We start from the raw sequence: 21,935 nt of genomic DNA on the forward strand, positions 1-21,935 counted from the left end.
AAATCAAAAGAATGATCACTAAAACTCACAAACTTGAAAGATACAGGGGGTAGAATTACAAAGAGCGAGTCCGGCACTCTAGCTCTGAAAATACTACTCAATTTTTGGAACCGTAGAACTAAGGTTGTGACCCCACTTCTGCACAACCTTGCTAGGAGAGAGAGATGATTGTTTATGTTAGAACTGAGGCTTGATGGGCCAATTTCATTAGCTAAAAAACAGGGTTTAGTTTAAGAGGGTATAATTAGATTCGGATCAAGGAACACTCGAGGAAGATCATTACAAAAGGACATTCTCTAGGGATGTTGCATGTGTTTGCGAATCTGACTCCCATAATTCTCCATTGCTTTCATCAACCCAATATAAAAAACAGAACAATAAAACTAATCAAAGCTCAGCAGCTTTTACTTTTTTCCATTTCTCATTTTCGTGAGTATTCTATTCACAATGCAATAAGCAAGGCCACTGCACATAGTCTCCCCTTACACCCTCTCTCTCTCTCCCATTTATAAATTGCAAGAAAATTGATTTAATAGTAGCGCTTCCAATAAGATCAAAAGCCGAAAGGTTAATTATCGAAGAATGAGATATTAGCCTTCTAATTGATGTCAAAGAACCATTGTTAAAGGAGAGAATAATGACACGCCAAAGATTTTAGTACGGCGCGGCTAACTAAGAAAGAAACCTAATAAAGTTTTAAATTCTTGGGGGAGGGAAAGTTAGGAAAAAGAAAAGGAACAGGACCTGCACGTGCATGCCTTGAAAGCTAGCTTAGAAGGTCTAAGATGTGGGGGGGCGGGGGGGCGGGAAAGGTAGTCTTTAGCAATGCAAGATAAAGTGTGTCTACATGAACTATATGCCCACAGTTTGATGCTTTTCAGTTAATTATATCCAGCATGCAATTATTTAACTACTTTTAAAAAGGTTTATGTGTGTAGATGTGTTTTGGCTAAATAAATCTTATTATATGTATGGTATGTGACAAAGATCTCTTGGTTTTTTCATCAGTCTACCCTTTAGCACATCTTGCCACGGATTTAAATTGCCAAGCCATGTGGATTTTTTAAACTTCAAATATTTTTTTTTGCACGGTAATTCTTTTTCAATGTATTTTCAGATTTCTATATTTTTCAAGCCACCTCTCTGCCCGTATGCAAGTTTGTGTCTTTACATTATATGCTAAATTATTGATCACTTAGAGCACTCGATTAGTCAAATATATTGAATCCACAATAAGCAATCCGAAGAAGATAATTATCGATACGTTATCAGGCAAAACGATTAAGTACATGTATCTCCATTTCAAGGAAGATGAATCGATTTAATTTATATTCTTGGAAAATGATGATCGTAATTTTCATCAAAATGTCATTAATGTCATCGATATGTCATTATGTATAAGAGGATAAATTGCGCGTCAGTCAATTAACAGTATCTCGCTCATGAACATAGGTTCGCAATATTTTTCTGCATGAATACGAAACAACTGAATTTTCTTCGGATTTTCCTCGAAAAAGTGCCACAGAAAAAAATTTCTGAAATACAAGTACCAACGTGCCCTAAAAATTGTGGAAGAGCAGGAGGGACGAAGAGAGAGAAAGAGCATATTTTCAACAGAGCGATGATGTGATATGGACAGAAAATGAATGTTGGATTTTTGGGAAAATGGGTATATCCCTGTCTCTGTGTTTTGATAGTCCCACAGATGTTCACTCCACGCAGAGGCCAGCGGGCCCCTTCCCACCCTATTCTCTGATGCCCTTGTCCATTTTTAATTATTGCTTTGTTCTCATTCCACAGCCGTAGAAGCAACCCACAAGAAAGTAGAATATCAATTCAGCTTCATACAGATCAATCATGTTATTCATTCATTAAAAGATTAAATTGGGTGTTTCTGGCCTCTCCTAGAAACCCAAGATAATTGGGAAAATCAAATGAAAAGAAAAACTGCGCTTGATAATGCTTCTGGTGTCAATTTTACGTCATGTTTATGTCTCTCATCATCAGAAAATGAGACCTAATTTACTCTCGCATCCTAGCCAAAGACATTGGAAATTATGGAGAGATGAATTTTAGTGGCCAACCACTGTAATCCCCATCTCACAGGGATATCGTAAAGAATTCGCAAACAGGGTGGAGATGCATGCAACTTTTGAGACAGACGATGAAATGCATCTTTTTTCCAGCATATAATCTCATTATCTCAGTTAAGAAAAACATTGGGGGATACGACCTACTCTGCTTTCGTACTTTGTCCCAGAAATTCAGAAGCGTCTCTTGTAGCTAGACTGGATTAAGCATTCTGTCCTGACGAATGATTAGCTGGCGCAAGCTTTAAAATAGATCACAGTTACAATAATAATAACAGTAATAATACCGATAACAGTAGCAGTGGCTGCATCCAAGTAAAATATTATAACGCCCGTCGTGATTTCCTGAATTCGTACTAAAAATTTTTCATGGAAATATCAAATGTGTCTACGTGCGAGGGTGAGAGTTGTCGTTAGCTGTCAGCATCGTGCGGAGTGACATATGGGGTTGGGAGGGTGAGGGAAGGGAAGGGGAAGGAGAAAGAGATTGAGTGATGTGCACACGACACAAATGGCCTGCATCGACACATGCATCCAACCTGGTCCCGCCATTTTTGAAGCTTCTCAGCCCTAATTTTGCAAACCAATTTCGCGCACCGAACAAAACAAAGATAAAGCAACCCTCTTTCCCTCTTGGCCTCTTCTCTTGTTTTCAGAAGTTTCCCTTGTCATTTTCGTACTCACATCGCGTTTGTATTATTGGGGCTAATACGCGACCTCTTAAATTTGTGCCCCTTATGGCAGCTTTCCAATTGCCCAATGAGAGAGAGAGGAGAAACGTATATAACGAAGGCTCATTTAATGAGTGATGTGATGGACATGATCAATCAAATTAAGGAAGCTTGTGTTCGTTTGAAGAGCGACACTAGTAGCGGTGGCGACTCAAGTGGTCCAGCAAGCGGGTAGAGAGGGAGGGAGAGATAGGAGAGAAAGAAAAATGGAGTTGGTGATTTGGTTGGTGTGTGCAAAATTTTCACCGAATTTGAGGAGATTTCGGTAATGTTTGAGGTAGTTTGATGGGAGGGTTTCTGGCCATCTATTCCTCCCTAAGCTTAGATAATCCCAATCCTCTTTGATATGCCATTGTGAGTCGAAAAGGTCTTCATATGATATAATTGATTTAATCTAACAAAATGAGTTTAAGCAATATTTACTCATACATATAGGTATGACACTATGCTCCATTCTACAGAACCCGCTCCCCTACTTCTATTGGGGCAACCTCGCCCCATATTCTTTATGGGGGGCGGCAATGGGATCTTCCACAATCTCTCCTTGCCTGTTCCATTCACGTATTAATCTTTCTTGCTATTGCCGAATAGGAATTACAAACAAGATTATGATGCACTAACATGAATTGCTAGCTCTAACTGTTCATGACTATTTTGAAAGACTTGCCACCTTCCGATTAAATCATATTGTCACTCTGGGATTTATCAAAAAAATGGGGGGAGAACTCAATGAAAGCAAAAAAAAAAACACATATGGACATAATATTTGCTTGTTATGTGTTTTTCCTTGTATTATTGCATGAACAAATAAATCATGTGATCCTTCTATATTCTGTCTCGCATGATCTAGCCTAACACCATAGAAAACCGAAATATTATTTTATATCAGTGGGAGAATTTTGATGGGAGCGAGATCTCTTGGAGCCAACACAATATTATTAGCCTCACATATTGTCTTGTCTAAACGGGTCCCGCTTGTATTCATGATGGTTATTAATCCTTGTCTGAGTATGGTATCATTGTTTTCTCTTGGAATTATTGCCCTTATACAGGCCACATGTACCTCAAATTGTCAACATGACAACATCTTTACTTGTGCCTCCCTGCTGCTCTCTTTCCTTATTCTTGTTTCTTTCTCAATGGGTATTAGTACACCTTATGTACAAGGACAACTACTAAGGGGGGGGGGGGGGGGGGGGGGATATGCCAGAAAATTCCCAGCTTGGTTCTCCTCGAAACAAGCCTAATTTAATTGATCCTCTACAGCTTTTTCGTGCAGTGGGGACAGACACATGTCTGATGAAAACTCAATCAAACCAACTCGGTACCAAGGTGGGGGTGTGATGTGTTGGCCATGGCGATATAGTCATCCTCTTTTCCTTTTCATATCATGGATTGCAAGGGATAGATCATATTGAGAACAATTTGTCAACCGACTCTATTCGCATGAGCTTTATTGGGTTTAGAACTTGCTTTACGAAATCTGAAAGCATGAAAGATTCATCTTTGTTTGGTCCATGTTACACTTACCAATCTTAGAATCTCTAAACTAGAATTCTAATTATTACATAAATTTTTTCCTGTGCTTTTAAATTCAATCAACTCTGGGGTAATCGACCTCACAAGAGGCTAATTAAATTTCCATAGTACATATGGATGCCTTGATCATGTGGGAGGGGAGCAATTGCATGATGTATCGGGTCAATAAAGAGACCCTCATGGCTAACCTCACGAGAGGTAAAGTAGGCATGGCATAAGAATAACTTCACCCCTTAATGGAGATAAGGCCAAGCAATGAAGAGACACCCAACAGGATTAATCCAGCAAGTTCCAATGAATTCTTTCCAAAGGTTTTGTCACTTCTTGGATGTCCCCAAAATGAAGATGCTAGCACATAACACCATAGTTGGTCCCTTCCGTTTGTTCTCGTGCCCCTCTCTCTCTCTCTCTCTCTCTCTCTCTCTCTCTCTAAGTGTTCTCCAATGAGGAAAAGTGTGAATAAATGGGGGTGAAAGTACAAATACTAAACCCCGAACAAGAAGCGTGGGTTGCCTTTTTTTTTTTTGCACCTTCTTCTCTTTCTTCTTCTTCTTCTTCTTCTTTTCATTACTTTTTTCTTCTCTTTATCTTTTTGGTCCCGATGCGTACACTTCTTTTCCGGGCAGAGCACCCACATTAGACTCCATGTGCTTCAATGTCACCTCAACAATTGGTGATGGTCTGTTACTGGATCATCTCCACGTACATGAAAGACAAACACCTAAAAAGGGCCTTTTAAGTGCCAAATTACGCTTGTAGTATATGGAGGTTGTATACTACTATCAAGATAAAACTTCTATACCCCGATATAGTTCGATAGCTTAAATTTTTGGAGTAAATGATCGTGCACGTAACTCGGAGTTTAGAGAGGTTGTCGTATTTGTATGCACTAAGTTGCATATGCATTCATTGGTTCGACAAATGGGCCTTCTAATTATGTGATTGCAATGTATAAGGTCGGTTGATTTGATACAAGTAAGGATCCAAAAGTACGTAGTACATGCGAAACCCGACATGCATCGGAATTTTTTCGAACACGTTTGTATTATTATTTGACATAGTATATGGCTTGCATTCATGTCCTCATCTACACGTTGAATGAATTTTGGTCTATGATCAGTCTAATACGTGTACCTCTACCTGTAAAAACTTATTTAAAATCTGCAAAATACTCGAGGCCTATGTTGGTGCTCTCATCCTTTGGGCAATTTTTCATACCTAAAAAATGTCATTGATTCTCACCTTTTCTTTTCTTTTCTTTTTTTGGTAAAAACAACTGTAATTTGTCGAATGTATCACTTCGTTTATGGAACGAGTTAATCCAGAGAAAGATTTTGCAGGTGTCGCTATCCGATGGCAAGAAATTCAAAGCTTCCATGATTTCTTTGGTTATGAAGCAATCTAGGACAGAAAAACAAACAAAAAGCAAACAAAAAGAAGATGTAAGTGGTAACATGTCACATACACACACATGGAAAAGAAAAAAGATAAGAAAGGCGTAATTTTACAACCAAAAAGCTTCCGCGAATTGACATATGCTTTAACAGGAAGGATCTAAAGCAGAGAGAGAGAGAGAGAGAGAGAGAGAGAGAGAGAGAGAGAGAGAGAGAGAGAGGGTTTTCTTACATACATGCTGTTTTTTTGGTTATATTCGAAACCCCTTCTCTGAAAAAAGCATCATAATGAATGAAGGAAAAGGTACAACCCCACAAACCCTAATCATGAACAGATGTTGGGGACCCTTTCTTTTCGTTGGAAGGAGCATCTTTCGATTCATATTCATCCCTCAATAAGAGCTGTAGTAAATTAAATTGCCTCATAAAGTCCTTTTTTTCTTTCTTTTGAGCAATAGAGATGGCTCAAGGAACAGGCCATGTGAGTGGGGAAACTCATCTTTAAATCCAAAAAGAGAAGTTTGCCTGTGCGACTCCAAAAAAGTCAAAGCATCAAATCCAAAAGAAAGAAAGATCAAAAAGTCCCTCCCTTTTAAAAAGCCCACAACCCCAAAGTGCAATGATAGCCTTCGTTTCACGTAAGCAAGTGTTAGGATTGAAAAAAAAAAGTTGTAAAAAAACATGGGTCGGACCTACTTTTATTGTTCTGCAGATAATAAATATGTGTAACTTATCTGGGAATTCATCTTTATGAGTGCCCTTCTTCTGCATTTTTCTTCTTTGCACTTGCATGTATGTGTATGATCGCATCTTCTTAGCTTCATGTGCATTATATAGTAAATCAAGGATCCACAGAGATATTTGTCTCCATAGCAATCAAGGGCGATATTATTATTAGATTGATTGGGGTTTGATGGCGACAGCTACACAAATTGGTCTCGGATTGGATGTCTTGTCCATTTGCTTGGACTCATTAGCATCAACTTTGGTATATATCTATATAAGATCAAGTGTGTTGTGTAATCTGTCTGGCAATTACAGTCTTTGTAAGACACATCTAAAAAAAGAACCAAATTCTATTTGTAGAAAAATCTTTTGTGTGAAAAGTGCCCTAGTTATAATTGATTATGATATCATCCTTAATCGCATCGTTTTCTTAATCTCTGTCGTTGCTTTTTGTTTCTTTAGAGAAGCATTTTCATCTTCCATTCACAGTATTTATCAACTACGTGGTAAAAGAAAAAAATCAGCTATAACTACGAGAAAGAAGCCAGGTTACAGAGTTCCTTGATTTTTGGTTCTTTGGTTTAGTATTTAAATGGTGCCCGGGTCAACTTTCGCTCACCTCGACTAGTCCATCTCTCTGTGCTAGCTTTGATGTTGTGTACGTGGTGGAATACCAAATTATCAAGAAATAGAGTAAAATGTATGGGAAACAAGATTGAATATTTCTATCTACCAGAGAAACTGAGTTAAAAATTCACGTGCATCAATTAGAAATGCGTAGGATCATTGGTATTTCACACTAGCATTAGCCCCATATGACCAACCTTGTGGGTTCAACACTTGGGCCTTGAGCACAATATGGCCTTTGGACTTTAGGAGGCAAGTGTGTGTAGCTTGCTTGCTGTCCATGCACAAGTTAAATGGGCCTATAAACTTGTTAGGCAGGTATATGACGCAATAAATCATCCAGCCCACCATTCTTGAAACTCCCTTGCATTATCAATTGATTAATAGACGGGTATAGTATGTTGTTAGGGATTGAGATCTTCTCCATATGGCGAGGATGGCAGTCCAAGATCTGGGATTTGAGATCGTGGGCCTCCATTATGGAGGTCCATTATGGGGGTTGCAGCCATCAACGCGCATCAATTGTGAAACTCACATCAGTGAATTCAAATGGAGCTCCCCATGGGGGTTGCAGCCATCAACGACCTCTCAGCAGAGGTCAACAATGGCCACTGATAACAAGATGTTAAATCACCAAGTTAGTCGAGGTCGGCAATAGTCATCGATGGTAGCAACTCCATTGTCCCTGTGAGAGGGAGAGGGAGAGAGGGAGAGATAGGGTCGACGGGTTGGCAAGGGCGAATGCGATGCACCGCGCGGGGTAATGACATCGCGGCAGAGGTGGCGATGGTGTGGGGGACGAGGTTGCAATAAAAAGGCTCGCTCGAGGAAGAAGAAGAGAAAAAAAAACGAAAAGTAAAAAACATAAGTGAGCAAAATATAACTCGGTAGTTCAATTTGAACCGACTAACGTGTCATCTATTTAAAGAGAGTAAACGGAACATATTGGTTACCCCTAAATAAAGAAAATCTCAATTCACATTCATGTCGAGACATCAAAAGAAAACAATTTATCGAGAAAACCTGACAGTGAACTGAGCTAGCTTGCGGTAGCCAGTAACTAACCAACTGAACAACACATAAAAATAGCTTTACTTTATTATGATTTCGGCTCACCATGCATAACATAATTCTCCACACAACGATGGAGAGGGATAGAGAGATATCCCACACAACCCAATCAACCAAAACCAGAAAAAAAAAATACTAAGCTCGTCTAATTGATGTGTTTCAACTTATTGTCGAGGACTAGAAGATCAATTAGTTATTAGATCGTCTGAAGAAGCCACCTCTGGATGAGTTGCGATTGATGGACGAGAGTACAGAGACGATGACCATGCAGACCAACCCTAGGGCCAACAATCCGGTGGAGATGATTCCCCGGTTGAGGAATTTGATCGCCTTCGACTTGTCGTCGTCGTCAAGCGGGATATCGAACGTGAGGAGGACGTCGAAGAAGTCGCGGATGAATTTCTTTAACTCGAAGCTGATGGCGAACCCTGCGCCGACTCCCGTGGCCAAGATCAAGCTTATGAGCTGCACAGACATCGACAATGAGATAAATTAAACTGGAGTTATGCTCAAGATGATGGTGTGAATTAGCTCATTTAACAATATGTGGTCATGTAAAATTAATAAGTAGCACGTGCTAAGGTACCTTGTCGCCATAGAAATCGAATTCGGGCAAGCACCCATTGCGAAATATCCTCTTCTCGGTGCAGGCATGGTATATTGCAAACGGAAGCTGCACTAATAAATAAGCTGCTCCGATCAGCGCTGTTGATAGCACATACCTGCACATTACTTTCACTTCGTAATTTAGTTCCCAAGTGATCAAAGTCAAGCTCAATTATAGCGCGAGTTAACCGAGATTGGCCATTGGAACAAGCTTCACCATGTAGACTAGTGTTTGCTTGTATGAAAATTATCTTTTGCTTCATATGTCTAGTGAAGATTTCGGAAGTTATCTGCTCTTGACCATTACCTACTGTGAAAAAGTCATGTACCACATCGTACATATTATCATGAACATCTCTCCAGACGATACCAGATGCAGGGAACACAGAGTTGGAGATGATAATCCGTCGACAGTCACCATAGAACTGTTTACCTGTAAGTGATGACATCCTTGAAGGTCGTCTTGATGCCATTGCTGTATGTTAAGTGGTTGGTGACCATCACAGCTGCAGAACCGGCCAAGGCAAGCAAGCCGAAGATCCTGAACAAGAGCATCGAAGTCGCGACTTCTTGGTTGGCCATGATTTCGCAACCTCCCTCTTGATTTTCTCTCTTTCTCGGTCTTTCTAAGTCTGTCGCGGTCGCACGGTGTTGCAACTCTTCTTGTGAGCGAGTCCTTTTATAATCAGAAGCGGCCCTTTCAACCTCTCTTCTTGATTATATCAAAAATCATCTTTGGCTGCATCAGTTTTGTTCCTTAGCAGCCCTCGTCGGTAGGCCGGGCAACAATGTCCAGTGCCCAAACAAAGTTTAAAACAAAACATCCTTATTTTACGTTCATTATTAACATTGTCGGATTTGATTATTTATTTTAAGGTTCGACGCGGAAGGATCATTGTATATCTTTTCGTCCCTATCGAGGATGGTTGTAATTTTTGTCCAATGTTGCTCTGTGTATACTAGCAATAAGCCGGGATTAGTGTAAATATTGCTCTCCTGCCTGACGAATGTTTGTAGCTCCATCCAATCGTCGGAACGTACTCCTTATTAACGCGTGCGCAATTTTGACTCCACAAACCAAACTCCTTATTCCTAGTTAACATTGGGTTGGGTTTTGTTCACCAGCTCAAACTCGAGACATAATTTAACACTTTCCTTTGTCACATGCATCTGTATGTAGGTTGCACTAAGATGGATATTCAATATAGTCAGTAAACTTTTATTTATTATGTGAAATTATCAACAATTTTTTTGGGTTACAAACTTTCATTAGTTGCTTATATGCATTAATTCACATTCTCTTAAAAGATATAAAAATTTAATAATTGAAAGAAAAATAAACTTGTTTAGTAACTCAAATGAGGTCTAGTTGCTAACTTAAAATTAGTTGGTAACTTAATTAGAGAAACATTGGAAAGTATCTAATAAAGGTTTGAAATTTCTTGGAAAAAATTGGTGAATTAAAGGTTTTGCTAAGAAATGCAAATAAAATCTAATAAATGTCGAGCAAAATTGACAAATTATTAAAAATAAATAAATATTTGAAAGTAAGTTAAAGGAGAGTTGGTGAGTTGAGTTAATAAATAAATAAACTTGTTTAGTAGCTCAAAACAATGTAGTCATTTAATAAACGGGAGAAAAGTTGGTGAGTTGAGTTAATTTAGGATAAATGCACTATTATAAAATAACAATTAAACGTTGCTAAGTAATTCAAAAGAGAGTTAGTAATTCAAAGCCAGATTGTAATAATATAATCTGAAAAAAGTTTGTATGAGAGTTAGTAAATTCGAAGCGTTGGTAAGTTAGATAAACAAAAGTTGGTAAGTCAGTACAAAAATCCCTAATTTTGCTTAGTATGAAAGATGGTTAATAATTTCGTAATGGTTGACCAGTAATCAGCAAGGGAAATGATGAAATGGGATTAACATAATATAAATTTTGCTGAACGAAGACCTCTGTCACACATATTGATGCACGCAACGTCAAATAATAAAATAAAAAACAGAAAAGACGATATACCACTTTGACTTTTACGACGACAAGCGACCTGGAGATTTCAACATCTGCGCGCTTAAAAATCAAAGCATGCAATCAATGCTTGCAGACCAAGGAAAGTTCATGCAGGAAAACGTCCAATTCCGGGTCAAAGGCAGCTCTTCTTCTCGTTTATTTATATTCCCACAAACATCGCTCGCTTACAAAACACAGACAGACACGCACACACGAGAAACAACAATGGACGTTGTGCTGAGTTCAGGACACAGAATGCCGTTGATCGGATTAGGAACGTTCACGATCCCCCTGCCACCGCCCGACATGCTGACATCCATATTCCTCGAGGCCATCGAAGAGGGGTACCGCCACTTCGACACGGCGGCGTGCTATGGCTCCGAAGGGGCACTTGGCCGAGCCGTGGCTGAGGCCCTGGACCAAGGGCTCATCGAGAACCGCAGCCACATCTTCATCACCACCAAGCTCTGGTGCACTTACGCTCATCCGGATCTTGTTCTTCCCGCTCTCAAGAAGTCTCTCAAGTAAATATCTGCTAAGGGCGCGCATGGAATCCATTCTGGAGCAGAAATTCTGTTCCAGAATGCATTCCGGAACAGAAATGCGTTTGTTAAAATAATTTTGGAATGCATTCTGAACCAATTTTTGCATTCTGGAATAAAAACGCGTTTGGTAAAACTTCATTCTTTTTTTTGCTCTAAAATGAATTTTTGCTTCCGGAATGAGTTTTGGCCCAAAAAAGAGAAGCTACTTTTTTTTTTTTTGGTAATCAAACTACTTTTTGTAGCTTCTCTCTTCCAGAATGCATTCTAGCCCAAATTTCCTTTTTTTACAAGAAATAAAAAATTTCAAAAAATGAAAAAATCAAAAATTTCAAAATTTCACAAAATGGCTTAGAATACCTGTGGCCATCTTATTTGAGTGAAATTTAAATTTTTTGAGGTGCAAAAAAAAATCAAAAAATCAAAAATTTCAAAATTTCACAGAATGGCTTAGAATACCTGTGGTCACCCACTTTCAGTGAAATTTAAATTTTTTTAGGTGCCCAAAAAAATAAAAAAAAAATAAAAAACTTCAAAATTTTACAAAATGGCTTTGAATACTTGTGGCCACTCACTTTGAGTAAAATTTAAATTTTTTGAGGTGCCAAAAAAAATCAAAAAATATAAAATAAAAAATTTTACAGAATGGTTTAGAATACCTGTGGCCACCCACCTTGAGTGAAATTTAAATTTTTTTAGGTGCAAAAAAAAAGAAAAATAATAAAAAAATAAAAAATTTCAAAACTTCACAAAATGGCTTAAAATACCTGTGACCACCCACTTTGAGTGAAATTTAAATTTTTTGAGGTGCCCAAAAAAATAAAAAAAATAAAAAATTTCAAAACTTCACAGAATGGCTTAAAATATCTGTAACCACCCACTTTGAGTAAAATTTAAATTTTTTGAGGTGCCTAAAAAAATAAAAAAAATAAAAAAATAAAAATATTCAAAACTTCATAAAATGGCTTAGAATACCTGTGGCCACCCACTTTGAGTGAAATTTAAAATTTTTTAGGTGCCCAAAAAAAATTAAAAAAATCAAAAATTTCAAAACTTTACAGAATGGCTTATAATACATGTGGCCACCCACTTTGAGTAAAATTTAATTTTTTTTAGGTGCAAAAAAAATCAACAAATCAAAATAGATTTCTGTTCCAGAAATCAATTTCTGGAGCAGAATTAGTCATGTTTTACCAAACAGATTTCTCCTCCAGAAATCAATTTCTGGCAAGAATTCCAGAAATCAATTTCTGGCAAGAATTTGATTTCTGGAGCAGAATGATTACCATTCGCACCCTAATTGGCCTTATAATCTCCTCCCACTTATTTTCCTGCTTGACACTAAATACAGTTCTCGTAACCACTATGTCGCCAAATATTTTTAAAGACCTCAGAAGAATTTCTTTCATGGGAGACACGATAAACATCAGCTTTCACTTTGGTATATAATCATCAGTTGCACGCATTAGTTTTATCCAATTTTTTCCTTCATATTATGTTTCTATTTTTTGTTGGGTTTAGTCATGTTGTGTTCATGTTGCTTGTTTCTTTTCTTTGGCACTTGGTGTATTTATTAATTATATAGGAGGCTAGGGTTGGAGTATGTGGATCTGTATCTAATCCACTGGCCAGCAAGAGTGAAGGAGGGAACCGAAGGGTTCGATTTCAAGGGCAAAGTTTTGCCATTTGACATGAAAGGGACATGGGAGGCCATGGAAGAGTGCTCCAAGCTGGGCTTGGCCATGTCCATTGGAGTCAGCAATTTTGGCACTAAGAAGCTCTCTCAACTCCTTGTGCATGCCACAATTCCTCCTGCTGTAAACCAGGTAAAAGAAAGCATATGTATGTATGTATGTATGTCTGTACATATGTACGCATGTATATTCATCAATTATTCTGGTTTCATTTTTCAGACGAATTACTAGCAAATCAAGATTTGTTTTTGTGTTTGTGGGCTAATCATGATTTAGGTGGAGATGAATCTTGCGTGGCAACAAGAGAAGCTGAGGACGTATTGTAGAGAGAAAGGCATACATGTGAGTGCGTGGTCTCCATTAGCAGCGAATGGAGCTGCTTGGGGTTCATTAGCCGTTATGGAGAGTCCCCTGCTTAAGGAGATTGCTGTTGCCAAAGGAAAGTCTGTGGCTCAGGTACTTTATTATTTTCCTATTTATTTTGGTTTTCTCTTATCTCAAGTCGCCCATGTAAAGGGGTTGCGGCAAATTAATCTAGCCCATGATCAAATTGGCACGATACACTTTAAAGCTAGACATCATGCCAAGAGCGAATCCGGCGAGGCATCCTACGAATAGAATAGAAGTCAAAGGTTTTGTCATTTTCATATTGGAAGCGAAGCCTATAATATTCCTCCTTGGTTAAATGTATCTATATATAGGTTGCACTGAGATGGATATATGAGCAAGGGTCGAGCTTCATCGTGAAGAGCTTCAACAAGGACAGAATGAGAGGGAACCTGCAAATTCTGGGATGGGAACTTAGCCAGGAGGATTTGGAGAGGTTGAAGCTGCAAATCCCACAGAAAAGAGGATATGCAGGAGAGAATTACATTTCTGAAGATGGGCCTTACAAGACGGTGGATGAGCTGTGGGATGGAGACCCTTGACGATCCCCGACATCATTTTTCACGTTGTTTCAAATGTGTTTGCAATTATATGTGAGTTGAGCAAGGTGTTTTCAAGAATTTGTTTGAGAATATACATAAAGATTTCGTTGTACGATGTCGATTCTCTCTAACTAGGAAACGAAATAAGACGACAAGTTATCGGATCATTACGTATCATTCACATGGAGATGCCAACCACCAAGGAAAATATGCAAGTAATGCTACCAAGGCAAATAAAAAATAGTTATTCGATAGAAAGTTGATAAATAAAAGAATAGTTAAACATTGTAAGTAGTTTAAAAGATGGTTAGTAATTCAAACCCAGTTGGTAATAATATGATGGGATAAGATTGAGTACTAAAATTTTATAAAGTGCAATTAAGTTTTAAAACTTATCAAATTAGTGCAATTAAATCACTCCATTAATTTTGTTCATGAGTTGACTGACTACATTCAAATTAGGTAAATTCATGTTGACTCACTTTGCTGGCGAAACCGTTTTATTAAAAATTTATACGTCAGATTTTCAGCCACACAAATCGGCGATGACAGTAAAATGATAGTTTTTTTTTATTATTTTACAAAAGTAGAATTCAAGTGATTGCTCAAATAATTTTGGTACCGAAATAAGCGTTGTATAAAAGTTATGGTATTTGTAGTGCCTTTTCCTTTGCTAACCCATATCCATCCCTCTCTCTAGTTTGGCTATGTCTACAGTGAGATATTTTAGTTCGATAGAATAGACCATGCGCTTTTTTGGAAACTCATAAATACATATAATGGGTGAAGCTTTTGAAAATTTGGATCCGATACCAATAAGGTACATTCCAAGGTAGTGCAAATACCATAGCCACCTTGAACCCGTGCACCTTTAAACTATATTGATGCCAAGCTACAACTTCACAAAATTCCCATACACTTAAAACTACATTTTTAAAGCATGTGTCAATGTAATTGACAACAACATTTGTTTACTTTGACCCCGCAAGATTCTTCGAACAACCATTTTGACTCTAATCGATCTTATCAAACCAAGTTGTTTGTTTTACAAGTAATAAGCCCAAGTTGAATCAAAAGAAATCGTTCAAATCATGAACGGACCCAATTATTCAAATACTTAAATCAAGAAAAAGAATAATAAAACATTGAGGTGTTTGGTTCATAAAATCTCATTTTTGTGTGACTTTGATCTCACACTTTCCTTTGCCTTTGAATACGGTCATCATTTTTGCATGACACTTGTATTTCAAGAATATCACGGATTACTTTTGAATTACCAATGTGGACATTATATAAATACATCGTGATTTAGTTCGGTCAAGTACAAAGATAATGACTTGAATTTTCATGTGATCTTAATTTCCTTTACCAGTTCTACACCTTGGATAGGGCCGATATTTGAAGGATACACTTCTGACCTGTGACATGGCTTTTATTATGTGGACATTATATTATACGTATTGATTATTTATTTGGTAACCATGCCTTTACTTATGTTGCATGAAAGAATAGCGAGAAATTTTCCATGACAACGAGGGCGACTTTATAAAATCTGTCTTGCATTGCACGCATGATCTTTGTCACAAGTCCAAGTTAGCTATAATATAATAACACGACTTCGCATTTTCTTATTCTTGATATAAATAATTAGGATTCCTTCAAACAACCTCTGCCTCGAAGTCAACTATAGTGTATAAAAAAACTTTGAATTTAATTTCCTTATGATTGATTTCATTTTCTTCTGCTTCATATAAGTATTAGTATTACTTCGAACAACCTTTGCCTCCGCATTTTCTGTCACTAGATTTCCACCATCTCTCTCTCTCTCTCTCTCTCTCTCTCTCTCTCTCTCACACACACACACACACACAGAACAGAAGACCATACACGATGTCGTGGTCCCAGATGTAGTGCTAAGCTCGGGTGAGAAAATGCCACTGATCGGCATGGGCTGCGCAGCAAGCCCTTCTCCGCCGCCGGACGTGTTGACTTCCATATTCCTGGAGGCCATCGAAGTCGGGTACCGACATTTCGACACGGCGGAGTTTTACGGCTCTGAGGAGGCACTCGGCCGAGCTGTGTCCGAGGCCCTGGACAGGGGGCTCGTCGAGAGCTGCAATCAAATCTTCATCACCACCAAGCTCTGGTGCACTGACGCCCATCCCGGTCTCGTTCTTCCCGCCCTCAAGAACTCTCTCCAGTAAATACATTAGTTTGCCTTCTCTCCTCCATTTTTTATACGATGACACTATAGTCCTGATTGCTAAGAATTTTTAAGACCGTATAAGAATTTCGTTATGGGAAAACATATATGGTAAACATTAATCTTCTTCCTTTGCCAGATTGACTACCTTTCACTATGTTATATACTATGGCAAAATATACATATGTTGCATGCATTTTATTTTGGAGATTGGAGATCGCTTTTCAACTTTTATTATGCTAAGAATGTTTGTCAATTTTTATGTCATTACCTAACATATTATAGAACAACAATAACATACCATGTTACATCTTGCTGTTTAATCTTTCTTTTTTTCCTGGGTGCGTTCATGGGTCTTGATGGTTTTTTTTTCTTTTTTATGGCACTTGGTGTGTATCGATTTAAATAGGAGGCTAGGTTTAGAGTACGTGGATCTGTATCTAATCCACTGACCACTGAGACTGAAGGAAGGAACCGAAGGGCTCGATCTCAAGGGCAAGATATTGCCATTTGACGTCGAGGGCACATGGGAAGCCATGGAAGAGTGCTCCAAGCTGGGCTTAGCCAAGTCCATTGGAGTCAGCAATTTCGGCACCAAGAAACTCTCTCAACTCCTCTTGCATGCCACTATCCCTCCTGCTGTTAATCAAGCAATGAAAAGAATATACTCTATTTAATCTAGGGTTAATACCATGAAAAACCCCAAACTGGTATACTTATGACAAATTTACCCCAAACTATGTTTTTGATAACAAAAAAACCTAAACTGGTACACTTGTGACAATTTTACCTCGAACTAATTTTTTGACCACCAAAAACACCAAACTAGTAAATGTGTGACAAATTTACCATACATTAGTTTTCGTTAAATTTTATTATCAAATTGTTAAGTTTGATGACACGTGGTAGTTGACGGGTGTAACAGTTTGGGGTTTTACCCCTATGTTTGTCACAAGTTTATCAATTTGTGATTTTTGGTGATATTAATCCAATTTAACGGACACTAACAGAGGGTAAATTGTCACAAATGTACAAGTTTTGGATTTTTAGTGATTAAAAAATTAGTTTAGGATAAAATTGTCACAAGTGTATAAATTTAGGGTTTTTGGTGGTCAAAAAATTAGTTCGGGGTAAAATTGTCACAAGTGTACCAGTGTGGGGTTTTTTATGGTAAAAAAAATAGTTCAGGCTAAATTTGTCACAAATGTACCAGTTTATGATTTTTTGTGGTAAAAAAAAATAGTTTGTGATAAAATTGTCATAGGTGTAACAGTTTGGGGTTTTTCGTGATATTAACCCTTGAATCTATCCATCTCTGTTATAACCACATCAAGATTTTCGTGAAAAAATACATTTTATATGATGGCTAATCATCGTTTAGGTGGAGATGAATGTGGCATGGCAACAAGAGAATTTGAGAGGATATTGCAGACAGAAGGGAATACATGTGAGCGCATGGTCTCCATTGGGAGGGAATAGAGCTGCTTGGGGTACATTAGTGGTTGTGGAGAGTCCCGTCCTCAAGGAGATTGCTATTGCCAGAGGCAAGACCGTGGCTCCGGTAATTTATTCTCTTTTCTTCTGTGTTTTTCTATCTGTTTGGCGTCAAATTTTTCCTTGGGAAGCGTACTTTAGAAACTCTTCCCTCAGAAATTGCATTCCTTGCGTGAGAAAAAGCAACAAGCGTTTGTACTTTGTAGTTCTAATTCCTTTTTCCCCTTCAAGCATGTCCTTGTCAGTCAACGGTGTCTCTCCATGAAGTAATCATAAGAAAGCTTTTGAGTTAGTTTTAGTGAAAATCATAAGATAAGGTTTAGTTGAACCGGCAGCTTCAGACTGACGTGGATCCTCTGCATGCGGACCTTCCAGCAATTAAAAGTATATTGATGAAAATTATTTTTTACCAACTTTGGTCATTAAAAATCCATCCATCGTTCATCAGTCATCACCCAAAGTCATCTTATTATTTGGTGAAGGTACTGACCCATTTCTTCCATATATTACTCTCTAATTTCTCAATATGCACTTGCCGAATTTTACAAAATATATATATATATATTTTCAACCGTTCTCAAATTAGGACTTTATTTCTTTTGTAGACCTGTATCTGTGCGCTTAAAAGAACCTACGGCAACATGTTTCTTGTAAAGAATTCTCGGTAAAGAATAGTTCTATACAAAAATCTCAAACTAATATATCCGTGTCACATATACTTTAAGCTAATTTTAAGGAAAAAGCGCCAGAAAAGTCCTAAACCTATTGCATTTATGCCAATTTAGTCATAAACTTTTTAATGGTGCCAATTTAGTCCTAAACCTTTTAAACTATTGCCAATTCAGTCCTTCTAGCTAATTTTGGCCGGATATTGTTGACGTGGATGCCGGTCGACCTATGTGGTACGGCTGGCGCTAGGTCAGCCGGCGCTAACGTGGACAACTAATAATAATATTTTAATATTTTTTCGAATATTTATTTATTTATGTTTCTTTTCTGTTTTTTTTCCTCCCCTTTCTTCTTCCTTCAGCTAGTCGTTGGACCTCAGCGATCGGCCAAAGGCCAAGGTTGGCGAGGCTCACCCTCGCCGGATGGCCGTGAGGGCGGCCTCACGCTAGGTTGGTGAGGCTCACCCTCCTTGCTGGCCCTAGCCTCTGGCTGATCACCGAACTGGAGGAAGAAGGGTGGGAAGGGAAAGAAAGGAAAAAGAAAAGAAAAGAAACGAAAAAAAATAATTTGAAAAAATATACCGGCGACCAGCTGGAGGAAGAAGGGAGGGGTTGGAAAAAAAGAAAAAGAAGAAAAGAAAAAAAGAAAAAAAAATAATTCGAAAAAAATATTAAAATATTATTAAAAGTTGTCCATGAAAGTGTGGACCGTGCCATGTAGGTCGGTCGGTGTCCATGTCAGCAATATCTATCCAAAATTAGCTGGAATGACTGAATTGGCAATAGTTTAAAAGGTTTACGACTAAATTGGTACAAATGTAATAGGTTTAGGACTTTTTTGATACTTTTTCCCTAATTTTCATGTCACACAAAAACCTAGAAAATGGTATACATGTGCCACGTTTATCTTAAACTAATTTCTATGTCAAAAAAAATCCCAAACTGTTAATATTCGTGATAAATTTACTCTCTGTTAGCTTCCGTCCAATATCCCTATTAAATTGCTAAGGTGGAAACACACGTGACAAACAACTCTGATGATTCGCAAGTGAAATAGTTATGATGTGGAAATTAATTGAAAATTAGTTTGGAGTATATGTAGTACGGATGTATCGGTTTGGGATCTTTGTGTCACGAAAATTAGTTTGAGGTAAATATGACAAGATGTACAAGTTTAGGATTTTTGGCGGTGTTAACCCTAAATTAAATAGCAAGAGACCATAAAGTTTTAACTCATAGTTGGTGTAATTATAATTAAACAACCCATAGTTGGTGTACCAAACTACAAAAGAACTACTTTATCCTTTGCGACTTCCAAGTACTAAAAGGGTCTCTTTGTTATTTTCAATTCTAATTTTTGGTCGGCAAGACTAAACCCTACCCAAAAACAAGATTGTAATTATCATAAGAAAACATCTTCCAATCTCTCTCTCTTAATTTCTTTCGGCCTGCAATAAAGGGAGGACAAAAAACTTTAGGTACTATTTAATTTTTGTTTTGACGAGGAAACCCAACTGACAAGTAATAGGAAAATCACGATCCATAAAATATTTAACTAATATCAAGGATCATGTGATTTATTTTTTTTATCTCCAAATATTTAGTATTTCTCATCTACATGCATACATTTAAAGGTTGTACTGAGATGGATATATGAGCAAGGGGCAACGGTGACAGTGAAGAGTTTCAACAAAGAGAGAATGAAAGAGAACCTACAAATCTTAGAGTGGGAACTTAGCCAAGAGGATTCAGACAAGATCAATCTTCAGATCCCACAAAAAAGAGGATGTCCCGGTAACTTATTCATTTTCGAAGATGGGCCTTACAAATCATTGGATGTGCTCTGGGATGGAGATGCTTAAATACCTACATTTGTATAGCTTATGATCGAGTGTAACTATATGATGAATCTCTTGCCAATAATCATGATCAATCTATATGAATCGAATGTTGTGATTTCATTATCACAATTCTTCTTTCACATAATATTTCTGAAAATATTGTATTGACGTTGAGTCTGACGAGGCATCTTATAAATAGAAAGAAAGTCAACATGTTTTTTTGTTTTTTCATTGTCAAATCGGAAGCTTAGTTTAGAATCTTCTTGCAAACAAATAATTGCATTACTTGCATACATGAGAAAGGCTACTTGTTAGCTCCCCCCATTTTTCATCCATGCATGGATAATTCGTTTAGTGAACTTAATATAGGAACTAAAACGAATTTGGATGGTCAGATTTGGTAGGACCCGACCCCACACGAGATACATCATATGAGATCCAACAAGTTCTAAAGACCGAATTAATCTTGATACATGTATAAGTTTTGTTGAATAATTGCATGCACGCATGCCCATGTCAATACTCTTTACGAGGATAAAAAGCCTGCGTAAGTAGCCGTCAATTTATGGGTCGATTCTAGGTTTTATAAACATGCCCAAAAAAGAAGAGGTCGTCCAATGAGAATGAATAGGCCAATTACCATCCTTCTTCATACATAAAAGGGCCAAAAAAAATCTTTAGTCTTGATTTATTTCCAACATATGTACTAGTATATGAATAGTTTTTAAAATTCTATTAGTACCTTAACTATACATGCACATATATTGTTGGATATATTATTAATATAATCCAAATAATATGTTCACATACAAGCCCAATAGGTTTAAAGTATGGTTATTTTCGGCCCATATGGGCTGGAGCCTAATAGCTTACATATAAACTCTAGGGTTTCCCTACGCTGGAGGTAACACTGTTGAGCGTTCCAAACTTGACGTCTCTTGATGTAATACTTTAAGCAAAACACAATTTTCTCTCTCAAATCCATAACCTCCAACAATCTTAAAGTAGTATATTCGTGTGTCGGATTTGAGCAAGAAAGGTGTCTACTTGAAGATCTTGTCGAGACGAACTCGAAGGTATTATATATTTTCGATTTCGACGAGAGGGTTGGCCGGGATATGAGTTTGAAGATTCGGTGGCCGAAATCTTTGATTCAAGAACCCAGAAATTATAGCCAATTTCAGAGGGTAAAACCACTTGGATCTTGTTCTCCTCGTCGATATGAGCGTTTTGAGTGGTCACTCGCCTTGAAAGGAGTTCGGACGGCTGAGATACGACAACCGGAAGTTTCGGCGATTTTTTGGCTTCCTGCGAATTTCCGCGACTTTTCGACTTTTGGCGAATTTCCGGCACTTCTCGGCTTCCAGCAACAAGGGCAGTCCATCTCAAGGTTTTTGGGCGCTCCAGATCTGTTTTTGGGGTCTGTTTTGGCAAACTCCATCTCTACAGAGCAGTTTGACCAAGGTTAGGGGCATTATTCGACTTTGTGCGCTCCGCGGACTTCAAGGTGCACTCTTTCTACGTCTTTGCTCTGATTAAAATGGCAAAACATAGTTCCTATGATATTATCAAGTTGCAATCATTTGATGTCACTGAATTTCATGGTTGGAAATTGCATGTTCAATTTGGCATGAAAGAACGTGAAATATTCTACACAGTACTGAGTGATTTTGCATCTACCACTGAAGATGTTGATGAATATCAATGGAATAAAGATGAAGATTTTTGTAGAGATTACTTGTTGACCTCTTTAAATCCTCGTCTAGCTAT

The 21,935-nt window shown here is 37.8% G+C and overlaps 2 protein-coding genes and 1 pseudogene across 2 annotated transcripts; 2 read left to right on the forward strand and 1 right to left on the reverse strand.

Moving 5' to 3' along the window:
* Positions 1-8,367: 8,367 nt before the first annotated feature.
* LOC115664250 (CASP-like protein 4D1) lies at positions 8,368-9,366 on the reverse strand. The gene is made up of 3 exons (XM_030586200.1): positions 9,218-9,366; positions 8,765-8,900; positions 8,368-8,643 (listed from the first exon to the last, which is right to left on the reverse strand). Exons 1-3 carry the CDS (start codon positions 9,364-9,366, stop codon positions 8,368-8,370), a joined length of 561 nt encoding a protein of 186 aa, XP_030442060.1.
* Positions 9,367-11,003: 1,637 nt separating this feature from the next.
* LOC115664248 (methylecgonone reductase-like) lies at positions 11,004-14,074 on the forward strand. Its single transcript, XM_030586199.2, has 4 exons — positions 11,004-11,318; positions 12,922-13,162; positions 13,307-13,486; positions 13,732-14,074. The coding sequence occupies exons 1-4, from the start codon at positions 11,020-11,022 to the stop codon at positions 13,957-13,959; spliced, it is 948 nt and encodes a 315-aa protein (XP_030442059.1). The 5' UTR covers positions 11,004-11,019; the 3' UTR covers positions 13,960-14,074.
* A 67-nt stretch (positions 14,075-14,141) lies between these two features.
* Positions 14,142-20,186, forward strand: LOC115664249 (methylecgonone reductase-like; annotated as a pseudogene).
* Positions 20,187-21,935: the final 1,749 nt, after the last annotated feature.

Source organism: Syzygium oleosum, unplaced genomic scaffold (assembly GCF_021117445.2).
Source record: "Syzygium oleosum isolate NSW1041296 unplaced genomic scaffold, Sole_v2.1 Sole_v2.01, whole genome shotgun sequence".
NCBI lineage: Eukaryota > Viridiplantae > Streptophyta > Magnoliopsida > Myrtales > Myrtaceae > Syzygium > Syzygium oleosum.